The sequence below is a fragment of the Oncorhynchus clarkii genome, chromosome 23 (assembly GCF_045791955.1).
Source record: "Oncorhynchus clarkii lewisi isolate Uvic-CL-2024 chromosome 23, UVic_Ocla_1.0, whole genome shotgun sequence".
NCBI lineage: Eukaryota > Metazoa > Chordata > Actinopteri > Salmoniformes > Salmonidae > Oncorhynchus > Oncorhynchus clarkii.
The window spans coordinates 59,255,656-59,271,038 of NC_092169.1; the positions used below are offsets into that span (position 1 = coordinate 59,255,656).

Below are 15,383 nucleotides of genomic sequence, written 5' to 3' on the forward strand. Positions count from 1 at the left end.
CCACTAGGCTACCCTGCCTCCTCTACACTCTAACCACTAGGCTACCCTGCCTCCTCTACACTCTAACCACTAGGCTACCCTGCCGCCTCTACACTCTAACCACTAGGCTACCCTGCCTCCTCTACACTCTAACCACTAGGCTACCCTGCCGCCTCTACACTCTAACCACTAGGCTACCCTGCCTCCTCTACACTCTAACCACTAGGCTACCCTGCCGCCTCTACACTCTAACCACTAGGCTACCCTGCCTCCTCTACACTCTAACCACTAGGCTACCCTGCCGCCTCTACACTCTAACCACTAGGCTACCCTGCCTCCCCTACACTCTAACCACTAGGCTACCCTGCCTCCTCTACACTCTAACCACTAGGCTACCCTGCCGCCTCTACACTCTAACCACTAGGCTACCCTGCCGCCTCTACACTCTAACCACTAGGCTACCCTGCCACCTCTACACTCTAACCACTAGGCTACCCTGCCGCCTCTACACTCTAACCACTAGGCTACCCTGCCTCCTCTACACTCTAACCACTAGGCTACCCTGCCGCTACCCGGCTACCCTGGATATTAAACTGATTAAAATGGCAGAAGGCCGAGTGTGCCAGTCACGTAAACACCTTTCTCTGCTGATCTTAAACGTGTGAACGGGTCATATTTAAAGTAAGCAATACGCTGATTAAAAACACCTGGTTTTCTGAGCAATGTTTTTGAATTATTAGGACATAAAGTGGCAAGGAAAAGTATGTGAACCCTTTGGAAATACCTGGATTTCTGCATAAATTGGGTCATAAAATTTGATCTGATCTTCATCTAGGTCACAATAATAGACAAACACAGTCGGCTTTAAACTAATAACACACAAACAATTATACGTGTTCATGTCTTTATGGAACACAGCGTGTAAACATTCACAGTGCAGGGTGGGAAAAGTATGTGAACCCTTGGATTTAATAACTGGTTGACCCTCCTTTGGCAGCAATGACCTCAACCAAACGTTTTCTATAGTTGTTGATCAGACCTGTACAACGGTCGAGAGGAATTTTGGACCATTCCTCTTTACAAAACTGTTTCAGTTAAGCAATATTCTCGGGATGTCTGGTGTGAACTGCTCTCTTGAGGTCATGCCACAGCATCTCAATCGGGTTGAGGTCAGGACTCTGACTGGGCCACTCCGGAAGGCGTATTTTTCTTCTGTTGAAGCCACTCTGTTGTTGATTTACTTCTGTGTTTTGGGTTGTTGTCCTGTTGCGTCACCCAACTTCTGTTGTGCTTAAACTGGCGGATAGATAGCCTAACATTCTCCTGCAAAATGTATCGATAAACTTGGGAATTAATTTTTCCGTCAATGATAGCAAGATGTCCAGGCCCTGAGGCAGCAAAACAGCCCCAAACCATGATGCTCACTCCACCAGACTTTACAGCTGGGATGAGGTTTTGATGTTGCTGTGCTGAGCCTTTTTTTCTCCACATATAGTGTTCTATGTTCCTTCCAAACAACTCAACTGTAGTTTCATCTGTCCACAGAATATTTTGCCAGTAGCGCTGTGGAACATCCATGTGCACTTTTGCAAACTTCAGACGTGCAGCAATGTTTTTTTTGGACAGCAGTGGCTTCTTCCGTGGTGTCCTCCCATGAACACCGTTCTTGTTGAGTGTTTTACGTATCGTAGACTCGTCAACAGAGATGTCAGCATGTTCCAGAGATTTCTGTAAGTCTTTAGCTGACACTCTAGGATTCTTCTTAACCTCATTGAACATTCTGCGCTGAGCTCTTGCAGTCATCTTTGCAAGACGGCCACTCAGGGAGAGTAGCAACAGTGCTGAACTTTCTCCATTTATAGACAATTTGTCTTACTGTGGACTGATGAACGTCGAGGCTTTTAGAGATACTTTTGTAACCCTTTCCAGCTTTGTGCAAGTCAACAATTAATCTTCAGTCTTCTGAGGTTTCTTCTGTTCGAGGCATGGGTCACATTAAGCAATGCTTCTTGTGAACAGCAAACTAACATTTTGTGAGTGGTTTTTATACTTCTAGGCAGCTTCAACCAACATCTCCAATCTCGTCTCATTGATTGGACTCCAGGTTAGCTGACTCCTGACTCCAATTATCTTTTCGAGAAGTCATTAGCCTAGGGGGGTTCACATACTTTTTCCAACCTTCACTGAATGTTTAAATGATGTATTCAATATAGACAAGAAATATACAATCATTTGTGTGTTATTAGTTTAAGCACACTATGTTTGTCTATTGTTGTGACAGATCAAATGTGATGACCAATTTACGCAGAAATCCAAGTAATTCCAAAGGATTCACATACTATTTCTTGCCGCTGTATAAAACACCTTAATGGGCATTCCAGAGGTGTATTTGATATGAGAACGTTCTAGCGCCAGCCGAGCCAGCCTCCCTCTTCAGCGCGAGTGATATGAGAACGTTCTAGCGCCGGCCGAGCGAGCCTCCCTCTTCAGCGCGAGTGATATGAGAACGTTCTAGCGCCAGCCGAGCGAGCCTCCCTCTTCAGCGCGAGTGATATGATAACGTTCTAGCGCCAGCCGAGCCAGCCTCCCTCTTCAGCGTGAGTGATATGAGAACGTTCTAGCGCCAGCCGAGCGAGCCTCCCTCTTCAGCGCGAGTGATATGAGAACGTTCTAGCGCCAGCCGAGCGAGCCTCCCTCTTCAGCGCGAGTGATATGAGAACGTTCTAGCGCCGGCCGAGCGAGCCTCCCTCTTCAGCGCGAGTAATATGAGAACGTTCTAGCGCCGGCCGAGCGAGCCTCCCTCTTCAGCGCGAGTGAGATGAGAACGTTCTAGCGCCGGCCGAGCGAGCCTCCCTCTTCAGCGTGAGTAATATGAGAACGTTCTAGCGCCGGCCGAGCGAGCCTCCCTCTTCAGCGCGAGTGATATGAGAACGTTCTAGCGCCGGCCGAGCGAGCCTCCCTCTTCAGCGCGAGTGATATGAGAACGTTCTAGCGCCAGCCGAGCCAGCCTCCCTCTTCAGCGCGAGTGAAATGAGAACGTTCTAGCGCCAGCCGAGCGAGCCTCCCTCTTCAGCGCGAGTGATATGAGAACGTTCTAGCGCCAGCCGAGCGAGCCTCCCTCTTCAGCGCGAGTGATATGAGAACGTTCTAGCGCCAGCCGAGCGAGCCTCCCTCTTCAGCGCGAGTGATATGAGAACGTTCTAGCGCCAGCCGAGCGAGCCTCCCTCTTCAGCGCGAGTGATATGAGAACGCTCTAGCGCCAGCCGAGCGAGCCTCCCTCTTCAGCGCGAGTGATATGAGAACGTTCTAGCGCCAGCCGAGCGAGCCTCCCTCTTCAGCGCGAGTGATATAAGAACGTTCTAGCGCCAGCCGAGCCAGCCTCCCTCTTCAGCGCGAGTGATATGAGAACGTTCTAGCGCCAGCCGAGCGAGCCTCCCTCTTCAGCGCGAGTGATATGAGAACGTTCTAGCGCCAGCCGAGCGAGCCTCCCTCTTCAGCGCGAGTGATATGAGAACGCTCTAGCGCCAGCCGAGCGAGCCTCCCTCTTCAGCGCGAGTGATATGAGAATGTTCTAGCGCCAGCCGAGCGAGCCTCCCTCTTCAGCGCGAGTGATATAAGAACGTTCTAGCGCCAGCCGAGCCAGCCTCCCTCTTCAGCGCGAGTGATATGAGAACGTTCTAGCGCCAGCTGAGCCAGCCTCCCTCTTCAGCGCGAGTGAAGTGTTTAGATATGCCGGAACTCAGAATCAAAATGTGCTTTCCAGAAATACCATGTTGGCTGTGGTAGATCGGGGATTTTGATTGGTGACTTTCACTCTGTGTTTATAGGCCATGTTGACAAGGAGTCAGCTAAAAGAGGCTGACCCTCTAGGTCACACTCTGTCCCCCAGGAGAGACAGCTAGAGGAGGCTGTCCCTCTGGATCACACTCTGTCCCACAGGAGAGACAGCTAGAGGAGGCCGACCCCAAGGAGAGCCAGCTAGAGGAGGCTGTCCCTCTAGATCACACTCTGTCCCCCAGGAGAGACAGCTAGAGGAGGCCGACCCCAAGGAGAGCCAGCTAGAGGAGGCTGTCCCTCTGGGTCACACTCTGTCCCCCAGGATAGTCAGCTAGAGGAGGCCGACCCCAAGGAGAGCCAGCTAGAGGAGGCTGTCCCTCTGGATCACACTCTGTCCCCCAGGAGAGACAGCTAGAGGAGGCTGACCCTCTGGATCACACTCTGTCCCCCAGGAGAGACAGCTAGAGGAAGCTGTCCCTCTGGATCACACTCTGTCCCCCAGGAGAGACAGCTAGAGGAGGCCGACCCCAAGGAGAGCCAGCTAGAGGAGGCTGTCCCTCTGGATCACACTCTGTCCCCCAGGAGAGACAGCTAGAGGAGGCCGACCCCAAGGAGAGCCAGCTAGAGGAGGCTGTCCCTCTAGATCACACTCTGTCCCCCAGGAGCGTCAGCTAGAGGAGGCTGTCCCTCTGGATCACACTCTGTCCCCCAGGAGAGACAGCTAGAGGAGGCCGACCCCAAGGAGAGCCAGCTAGAGGAGGCTGTCCGTCTCTTTCTCCACGTCCGTCTCTTTCTCTTTCTCCCCGTCCGTCTCTTTCTGTCTCTTTCTCCCCGTCCGTCTCTTTCTGTCTCTTTCTCCCCGTCCGTCTCTTTCTGTCTCTTTCTCCCCGTCCGTCTCTTTCTCCCCGCCCGTCTCTTTCTCTTTCTCCCCGTCCGTCTCTTTCTCCCCGTCCGTCTCTTTCTCCCCGTCCGTCTCTTTCTCCCCGCCCGTCTCTTTCTCTTTCTCTCCGTCCGTCTCTTTCTCCCCGTCCGTCTCTTTCTCCCCGTCCGTCTCTTTCTCCCCGTCCGTCTCTTTCTCCCCGTCCGTCTCTTTCTCCCCGTCCGTCTCTTTCTCCCTGCCCGTCTCTTTCTCTCCGTCCGTCTCTTTCTCCCCGTCCGTCTCTTTCTCCCCGTCCGTCTCTTTCTCCCCGCCCGTCTCTTTCTCTTTCTCCCCGTCCGTCTCTTTCTCCCCGTCCGTCTCTTTCTCCCCGTCCGTCTCTTTCTCCCCGTCCGTCTCTTTCTCCCCGCCCGTCTCTTTCTCTTTCTCCCCGTCCGTCTCTTTCTCCCCGTCCGTCTCTTTCTCCCCGTCCGTCTCTTTCTCCCCGCCCGTCTCTTTCTCCCCGCCCGTCTCTTTCTCTTTCTCTCCGTCCGTCTCTTTCTCCCCGTCCGTCTCTTTCTCCCCGTCCGTCTCTTTCTCCCCGTCCGTCTCTTTCTCCCCGCCCGTCTCTTTCTCTTTCTCCCCGTCCGTCTCTTTCTCCCCGTCCGTCTCTTTCTCCCCGTCCGTCTCTTTCTCCCCGCCCGTCTCTTTCTCTTTCTCTCCGCCCGTCTCTTTCTCTTTCTCTCCGCCCGTCTCTTTCTCTTTCTCTCCGCCCGTCTCTTTCTCTCCGCCGGTCTCTTTCTCCCCGTCCGTCTCTTTCTCCCCGTCCGTCTCTTTCTCCCCGTCCGTCTCTTTCTCCCCGTCCGTCTCTTTCTCCCCGTCCGTCTCTTTCTCCCCGCCCGTCTCTTTCTCTTTCTCTCCGCCCGTCTCTTTCTCTTTCTCTCCGCCCGTCTCTTTCTCTCCGCCGGTCTCTTTCTCCCCGTCCGTCTCTTTCTCCCCGTCCGTCTCTTTCTCCCCGTCCGTCTCTTTCTCCCCGTCCGTCTCTTTCTCTCCGCCCGTCTCTTTCTCCCCGTCGGTCTCTTTCTCCCCGTCCGTCTCTTTCTCCCCGTCCGTCTCTTTCTCCCCGTCCGTCTCTTTCTCCCCGTCCGTCTCTTTCTCCCCGTCCGTCTCTTTCTCCCCGTCCGTCTCTTTCTCCCCGTCCGTCTCTTTCTCCCCGTCCGTCTCTTTCTCCCCGTCCGTCTCTTTCTCCCCGCCCGTCTCTTTCTCTTTCTCTCCGCCGGTCTCTTTCTCTCCGCCGGTCTCTTTCTCCCGTCCGTCTCTTTCTCCCCGTCCGTCTCTTTCTCCCCGTCCGTCTCTTTCTCCCCGTCCGTCTCTTTCTCCCCGTCCGTCTCTTTCTCCCCGTCCGTCTCTTTCTCCCCGTCCGTCTCTTTCTCCCCGTCTGTCTCTTTCTCTTTCTCCCCGTCCGTCTCTTTCTCCTCGTCGGTCTCTTTCCCTTTCGGACTCCCGCTCACTCTGTCCCTCCCTCGGTCGCCACTCTCCCACTGGACCCAGACAGAGAGCAGACCTCTCCTCCTCTCTGATCACAGTCAGCTCCCCAGCCTTCCTCCTCTCTGTCACAGTCTGCTCCCCAGCCTAGCCAAAGTAGCTTTGCATCCTTACAGGCCTGAGGGAATACTTTCACTATCAGAGATTCTCCCAGAACAGCAAAGGACAAACAGTCAGGGATTCAATGGGTCCAAGATTCCCTTCTAACTAAGCCTTTCCTTAATAATACTGTAGTTCTGTGTGTGTTCATTACGTAACAATGCAGCTGATGAGCCACTAACCGCAACACATCTCTATTTTCATTCTAGATAGTCATTCCTCCAACAAACACCTTGTGTATCCACAAAACATATATCTCTCTACTCAAGTGCATTCAATCTAGCCAAGGCCTAGTAGTGCTTAGAGATAAAACGCTCTCAGCTTATATATCAAATGGTAGACCTATAGGCTACCTGGCTCTCTCCTCTGGCAACAGCCTGATTCATACTGGCACATGCACATGACGTGAACACAGGGACCCATGTGGGTCGCTCTCCAGGCGTGCGACCAGACATGACGTGAACACAGAGGCCCATGTGGGTCGCTCTCCAGGCGTGCGACCAGACATGACGTGAACACAGAGGCCCATGTGGGTCGCTCTCCAGGCGTGCGACCAGACGTGTACACAGAGGCCCATGTGGGTCACTCTCCAGGCGTGCGACCAGACATGACGTGTACACAGAGGCCCATGTGGGTCGCTCTCCAGGCGTACGACCAGACGTGTACACAGAGGCCCATGTGGGTCGCTCTCCAGACGTGCGACCAGACATGACGTGAACACAGAGGCCCATGTGGGTCGCTCTCCAGGCGTGCAAGCAGACGTGAGGTGTACACAGAGGCCCATGTGGGTCGCTCTCCGGCGTGCAACCAGACGTGAGGTGTACACAGAGGCCCATGTGGGTCGCTCTCCGGCGTGCAACCAGACGTGAGGTGTACACAGAGGCCCATGTGGGTCGCTCTCCAGGCGTGCAACCAGACGTGAGGTGTACACAGAGGCCCATGTGGGTCGCTCTCCAGGCGTGCAACCAGACGTGAGGTGTACACAGAGGCCCATGTGGGTCGCTCTCCAGGCGTGCAACCAGACGTGAGGTGTACACAGAGGCCCATGTGGGTCGCTCTCCAGGCGTGCAACCAGACGTGAGGTGTACACAGAGGCCCATGTGGGTCGCTCTCCAGGCGTGCAACCAGACGTGAGGTGTACACAGAGGCCCATGTGGGTCGCTCTCCAGGCGTGCAACCAGACGTGAGGTGTACACAGAGGCCCATGTGGGTCGCACTCCAGGCGTGCAACCAGGTCGCTCTACAACATCATATGCGGCTTGAGTATTTTTTTTACGTTCAATAATATTCTTATTTTTCCCCTCACGTAGCATCAATTAAGCATCGGCACAATATAACAGAACCACGGTAGTCACTCCGTCACATTTAAGACCCGAGAAAACTGAATTTAAGACATGGACCTGGACAAGGACCCACGGACACCCTGAAAACCATGAGAACACCATCGTGAGAGTCTCATCTTTCCATAGAGTTCGTAGACCAAAACAATTGGGACGCTACCAAATGTTTTCATGAGAAAAATCTAATTTTCTGGATGTCTCGTGTCTGACAAACACCGCTGTAGCTCGGCCGCCTCCCACCTCAAAGGCGGAGGGCCATCATTGGTGGATGCTGTGGATTGAGACACAGCCCATACAACAACAACAAAAAACACTTAACACACAGACAGATTTTTGTATTATGCTAATTAGATTTCCACGGGGGCATAGACATCGACTATACGGGGGTTAAAATGAATAACCTATAGGATTAAAAAATATGAGAGTTTGGCGCAGGTACAGCCGACTAGCGCTAGCTAACAACACAAAATGGATGGATACACGAGAGTCAAAGTATCGATATAATATCTTACTAAATAATATTGTGATATCTAACTATAGATCCCCCCCCCCCCCCTTCATAACTTTGTAACTTGGCCAGTTAGTGACAACCAGGGTGAACTCCTGCAGCTTGGCCAGTTAGTGACAACCAGAGTGAACTAGTGCAGCTTGGCCAGTTAGTGACAACCAGGGTGAACTAGTGCAGCTTGGACAGTTAGTGACAACCAGGGTGAACTAGTGCAGCTTGGCCAGTTAGTGACAACCAGGGTGAACTACTGCAGCTTGGCCAGTTAGTGACAACCAGGGTGAACTACTGCAGCTTGGCCAGTTAGTGACAACCAGGGTGAACTACTGCAGCTTGGCCAGTTAGTGACAACCAGGGTGAACTACTGCAGCTTGGCCAGTTAGTGACAACCAGGGTGAACTACTGCAGCTTGGCCAGTTAGTGACAACCAGGGTGAACTAGTGCAGCTTGGACAGTTAGTGACAACCAGGGTGAACTAGTGCAGCTTGGACAGTTAGTGACAACCAGGGTGAACTCCTGCAGCTTGGCCAGTTAGTGATCTTGTGTCTGTAATGTCCATTCACAGACAGGAAGACTTTATGTACAGTAAACACTAACTTAGATCCTATAATAGCCACTCACTCACCTGCACAAGCATTAAGGAACAGCCAGTCAGTTTTCCTCATCCTGTTCTTAATCTGTTTGGTCTTCTTGAAATCAATGTTCTCCGGGCGGCGATGCTGCTCCTCTCCGCTGCCCATCGCCCCGGCCGCCAGCTCAATCCTCTGGAAGTCCATCTTTACCTCCGCCTCCTTCTTAGAGGTGGGTGGAGAAGTCATCCTCTGTCCCAGTCCCTGTCTCTGTCCCCCGCTCAGCCCCCTACTGCAGCTCCCCCCACTCCCTCTCCACCTGGCCCCGTCTCTGTCCTGTTCATTGATGATTGAGGATGTGGAGGAGGGAGACTCCTCGGACTGCCCAGCCAGCTCTATAGGAATAGCCTCCCGGTTGTTAGGTTGAGGCTGTGGGTGGTCGCAGACAATGCACTTCCGGGTCTTGGGATAGTTCTGGTAAGTACAGGCCGTGCAAGTCCAGTGCTGCCCACTGCTACTGCCGCCACCACCACCTCGGGTGTTGAGTCTGTTGAGTCTGTTCCGGTCGTTGTACTCCTCTGTACAAGGGTCCACGGGGGGAGGGGCTGGGCGGTGGCCCACATTGCAGCCTGATGTCTGGGGGGCCTCTGTAGGGCTGCATGGGGTCCTCTGGTGCCGCTGACACAGACACTGGGTACAGCGGATGGCACGGGGCCAGTTCAAGTAGGTGCACATCTGACAGGACCATTTGGAGCTATTCTCAGCCATGCTGGGGGGCTTGACACGGGGCCTGGCACTGGAGTCTGGGTAGATGAGGAGGCTACCACAGCTTCCCTCTGGGCTTGGAGGGTCCTGCCAGCCACAACTAGGCTCCGTACTAAGACTGCTGGGGCTGCTATTGTAGGTCTCCTTTGTGATTATGGGACTGCTGGGGCACTGTGCACGACACATGGTGCACTTCACAGCGGACGGCCAGTTCTCATAGGTGCAGTAGTCGCAGGCCCACTTCACTCCCACCTCGGTCATCACGGACGAGGTAGAAAGAAAACGGTTCTGATCCCGTTACCAAGGGGATCAGTATGGCACTGTCTGCGGAAACATAAATGCACAGATATGTAAGGGATACTTTAGCAAAAAATGGTTTGCATACCATAAAAAATATATATAAAATAACAAATATGGATAGGGTAAACCTTTTTAGCTGAACAGACAATAAGATAATAATACTAAGTGTTTGGAAAGACGACACATTTATCTGCATTTCATTCCGTTTTTTTAAAAAAGCTTACCGAGGACAATTTCATGTTCCGTACACTCCCAACTCAGGACATACTGTCTAGCTAGTAGCTAAGGGGCCCACCACAGACTTCATTCAGTACCTGGACTAAACACTGTAGCTTTGCCAAGCAACTCAAACCCCCCCCACCACCATTAACGTTAGCTAGCGCGAAATGCTAACTAGTTCGCTTTTTGTTACGGAGACACCACCTGTCGGGGTTTGAAACACCGACAGCCATGTTGTTGTTGTTTTACCGTCTGTGTCGGGGGTGAAATATTGAAATAAACCCCCCCCCCCCCCTCAACGTCCCCGGTTTTTTAAAAGGATATTGTTCGATGTTAACTAACTAGTTAGCTACGCTAGCTAGTTAGCGGACGGTTAGCTTGCTAGCTAGCTTTGCCAATCTATTAACATTAGCTAACGTTAGCTACTAGCTAGCTAATCCTATTATACTCAATAATGAACAACATTGTCTTTTGTCGTCGATCAATTGATCGTTGTCATTAGCTACTAAAACTACAGTCACCTAGTTACCTAGCTACCTAACTCATTGATGAATCGTATCTTTCCCTGTGTACTTTTCCTCCTCCTCGGTCCAGACAACATAACACACCTGAATCGTTCAGTCCTGCCTTTCTAGTCCGTTCTTCCAGTGGATTTCTTTACCCTCCTTTTTCTCTCTCACATGTTTATCATTGCCCACTGTAAACTATATGGGAGAAAAATCAATAAAAAGGGGACTGTGTTATAGTGTAAAGCTCCCTTCCGTTTCGCTCTTTATATCATGTTGTGAATCCGGACTCCATGGTTAGTGGGGATGAATCGTTCGCGAACAACAACGATCGGTTCTTTTTGTTGTTGTTGTGAACGGATCCTTTTTTGATGAACGACGGGAACCGAATTGCATTTGTGAAAGGTCGGTTCATTTGACTCTCTCATTTGCTTACTGTTACGACGATTTAACTGCAGATAAATTATACAACAACAAAAAAGTATCTGAAGATAGTAATTATTCACCACAAGAACAATCGTTTGTGAGGATACTCATTCTGTTCCACACCACACGCATTTTTTTGCAGTGCTTGTTTCTCCATTTATTTTGCAGGGCATCTACATCATTTGATCAGGTGAAATGTATTTGAAGTCATATGTCAGGATCTGACATGACGTCGGGCAACTTTTTGGGCTTTACATTGAAGATTTGTACTTTTTTTAAAGGTTTTAGGTAGCTTCGTTTTTAAGCACTATACCTACTGAACGAAGTGCCGTTTATGAGCCAAATGAACGGTTATTTTAGCTGAACGTAGCCAAATGAACGGTCATTTTAGCTGAACGTAGCCAAATGAACCGCATCTCGGAAAAGACCCCTAGGTAATATCACAATTGCAATTCCTTTGGAGAGTCTCAATAGCATTCTCCTCGTAATCCACTCTCTCCTCGCCTCCTTCTCAAAACCCATTGGAGGACAAGGTCAGAGGGGCGGGACCTCTGGTTTTGTCATCCAATGTGTTTCGAGAAGGGGGTGAGAAGTGAAGGTCCCTTGTGCAGTTGGTAGAGCATGGCGTTTGAAACCTCAGGGTTGTGGGTTCAATTCCCACGGGGCCCAGTACGAAAAAATAAAAAATGAAAATGTATCCACTCACTACTGTAAGTCGCTCTGGAAAAGAGCGTCTGCTAACTGACATAAATGTAGAAGAGAGAGGACGCGAGGATCAAGCAATTGATATACTCCCCTTGCGTCATTTCTCCTCGCCTCCTCAAAAACCATTGGATGAGAAGCTCAGAGGTCTCTCCTCTCGGAATGCCGAGCCATAAAAAAATCGCCTGTGTTTTTATTGGCTGCGACGAAGATAGAGGGGAAAGACGTTTTAATCTGACGGAAGGAGTAGTATCACAGATACTTTGGTAGTACATATATTTTGAGTATGTTTTTTACCTTTCCCCCAGTCCCCATTTTGCGTTAACGTGTTTGTTTTCACCCCCACCAGGTAGGTGGCGGCAATACACCTTTTTGGGTTGTAGTCAGGTCAGAGATGAAGAGGAAGATTGAGGGGGGGAAATGCAAAGATGATATATTATATTGATAAGATAGTTAAGTGACCGCTCTAACGATGGAAATACATGTCCTCAAAGAAGGAAGGAAGGCAGGCAGGAGGCGAGATCAGGTGGGACGATTCTAGACAATGAGAGGGCAGATACACAATGGTGTGTAAAGTAATTAAGTAAAACTACTTTAAAGTAGTACTTAAGTATTTTTTGGGTGTATCTGTAATTTACTTTACTATTTATATATTTTTTACAACTTTGACTTTCACTCCACTACATTCCTAAAGAAAATAATGTACTTTTTACTTCATACATTTTCCCTGACACTTAAAAAGGTACTTGTTACATTTCAAACGCTCAGGCAGGACAGCAATATGGTCCAATTCACACACCTATCAATATAACATTGTCATCCCTACTGCCTCTGATCTGGCAGACTCACTAAATACAAAATACTGCGTTAGTAAATTATGTTTGGAGTGTTGGAGTGCCTGTCTGTCTAGTTTTCTTAATATCAGGAATTTGATGTGTAGCATTTACATTATATTTGTACTTTTACTCCAATATAGAGTACTTTTACACCAATATAGAGTACTTTTACTCCAATATAGAGTACTTTTACACCAATATAGAGTACTTTTACTCCAATATAGAGTACTTTTACTCCAATATAGAGTACTTTTACACCAATATAGAGTACTTTTACACCAATATAGAGTACTTTTACTCCAATATAGAGTACTTTTACACCAATATAGAGTACTTTTACACCAATATAGAGTACTTTTACTCCAATATAGAGTACTTTTACTCCAATATAGAGTACTTTTACTCCAATATAGAGTACATTTACTCCAATATAGAGTACTTTTACACCAATATAGAGTACTTTTACTCCAATATAGAGTACTTTTACACCAATATATAGTACTTTTACACCAATATAGAGTACTTTTACTCCAATATAGAGTACTTTTACTCCAATATAGAGTACTTTTACTCCAATATAGAGTACTTTTACTCCAATATAGAGTACCAAGGTTGCCAGGGGCACGGTGTAGCCTCCGACACATTGGTGCGGCTGGCTTCCGGGTTGGATGCGTGCTGTGTTAAGAAGCAGTACGGCTGGTTGGGTTGTGTATCGGAGGACGCATGACATTCAGCCTTCGTCTCTCCCGAGCCCGTACGGGAGTTGTAGCAATGAGACAAGATAGTAGCTACTACAACAATTGGATACCACGAAATTGGGGGGAAAAAGGGGTACAATTAAAAAAACATTTTTTTTTTTTTAAAACAGATACTTTTTAAAAAACTTTTACTCAAGTAGTATTTTACTGGGTGACTTTCACTTTTACTTGAGTCATTTGTTTTTATTAAGGTATCTTTACTTTTACTCAAGTACGACAGCTGGGTACTTTTTCCACCACTGGGTACATGTGTGAACGACGGTCACAACTAAGGCCTTTTATCAATTAGATCTGCTCACCTCCTGCTGGATACACATCGAGTATCCTCGATGAAAGGTGGCTACCGAGAAGGGGAGGACAATTTTCCATTTACAAACTCCTCGACCACTTAAACACTTATCGGTTTCAGGGTCACAGAGGAGAGAGGACGGAGGACGGTCTTTTGCCCAAACTAGATAACCCCTAAATCATTTTTCTCAAAGTTCCCAAGTCACGTGCAACCTAAACATTACAAAACTTTAATTAGATCGTATAATCCTCATGTAATTCGACCCTCTCTTCTAGACCTCCATATAAAAAAGGGACTTAACTGGCACGGGCAGACAAATCTTCTCGTTTCGCCACTTCCTCTCTGGGAAATGTCCATATTCTTGCAAGTTACATTTTTTCTAAAAGAACCACTGTGACACTTCAAAATGCTCAGCTGTTTAGCTAAAAGAACCACTGTGACACTTCAAAATGCTCACTTGTTTAGCTAGAAAAAAAAAAATATATATATATATATATATATATAAAAACAGTACCAGTCAAAAGTTTGGACACACCTACTCATTCCAGGGTTCTAGAACACCTACTCATTCCAGGGTTCTAGAACACCTACTCATTCCAGGGTTCTAGAACACCTACTCATTCCAGGGTTCTAGAACACCTACTAATTCCAGGGTTCTAGAACACCTACTCATTCCAGGGTTCTAGAACACCTACTCATTCCAGGGTTCTAGAACACCTACTCATTCCAGGGTTCTAGAACACCTACTCATTCCAGGGTTCTAGAACACCTACTCATTCAAAGGTTTTTCTTTTTTTAAATCTATTTTCTACATTGTAGAATAATAGTGAAGACATCAGAACTATGAAATAACACACATGGAATCATGTAGTAACCAAAAAAAGTGTTAATCAAAATATATTTTATATTTGAGATTCTTCAAAGTAGCCACCCTTTGTCTTGATGCCAGCTTTGCACACTCTTGGCATTCTCTCAGCCAGCTTCAGGAGATAATGACCTGGAATGCATTTAAATTGTTAAACGTTCATTTGTGGACTTTCTTTCCTTCTTAATACGTTTGAGCCAATCAGTTATCTTGTGACAAGGTAGGGGTGGTATACAGAATATATCCCTATTTGGTAAAAGACCAAGTCCATATTTTGGCAAGAACAGCTCAAATAAGCAAAGAGAAACAACAGTCCATCATTACTTTAAGGCATGAAGGTCAGTCAATCCGGAAAATTTCAAGAACTTTGAAAGTTTCTTCAAGTGCAGTCGCTAAAACCATGAAGTGCTGTGATGAAACTGACTCTCATGAGGACAGCCACAGGAAATGAAGACCTAGAGTTACCTCTGCTGTGGAGGATAAGTTCATTAGAGTTACCAGCCTCTGTAATTGCAGCCCAAATAAATGCTTCACAGAGTTCAAGTAACAGACACATCTCAACATCAACTGTTCACAGGAGACTGCATGAATCAGGCCTTCATGGTTCAATTGCTGCAAAGAAACCACTACTAAAGGACACCAATAAGAAGAGACTTGCTTGGGCCAAGAAACACGAGCAATGCACATTAGAACGGTGTAAATCTGTCTTTTCGTCTGATGAGTCCAAATGTGAGATTTTTTTGTTCCAACCGCCGTGTCTCTGTGAGACGCAGAGTAGGTGAACGGATGATCTCTGCATGTGTGGGTTCCCACCGTGAAGCATGGAGGAGGAGGTGTGATGGTGTGGGGGTGCTTTGCCGGTGACACTGTCTGTGATTTATTTAGAATTCAAGACACACTTATCCAGCATGGCTACCACAGCATTCTGCAGCGGGTGGAAAATACAGAGCAAAGGGGTTGGTAATGTTCTCTAGTTGCGCCGTGATTGGCTCAGTGTTCTGTCACTCACGGGGACACTACGTCACCGCCAAATCCACAGGGAGAGCT

General features: G+C 48.6%; 1 protein-coding gene across 2 annotated transcripts in view; it reads right to left on the reverse strand.

The window, feature by feature from the left end:
• Positions 1-10,787, reverse strand: part of LOC139381134 (zinc finger, RAN-binding domain containing 1a) — a 48,288-nt gene extending 37,501 nt beyond the window's left edge. Inside the window, exons 1-2 of one of the 2 annotated variants that reach the window (XM_071124455.1) lie at positions 10,563-10,787; positions 8,727-9,759 (exon numbers count right to left, since the gene is read on the reverse strand). In XM_071124455.1, coding sequence (XP_070980556.1) covers positions 8,727-9,696 — 970 coding nt within the window. In that variant the 5' untranslated portion in view covers positions 9,697-9,759; positions 10,563-10,787. Of the gene's footprint in view, positions 1-8,726; positions 9,760-9,959 lie in introns of both variants that reach the window. The other variant, XM_071124456.1, reaches the window with a different exon arrangement.
• Between the last annotated feature and the right edge of the window lie 4,596 nt (positions 10,788-15,383).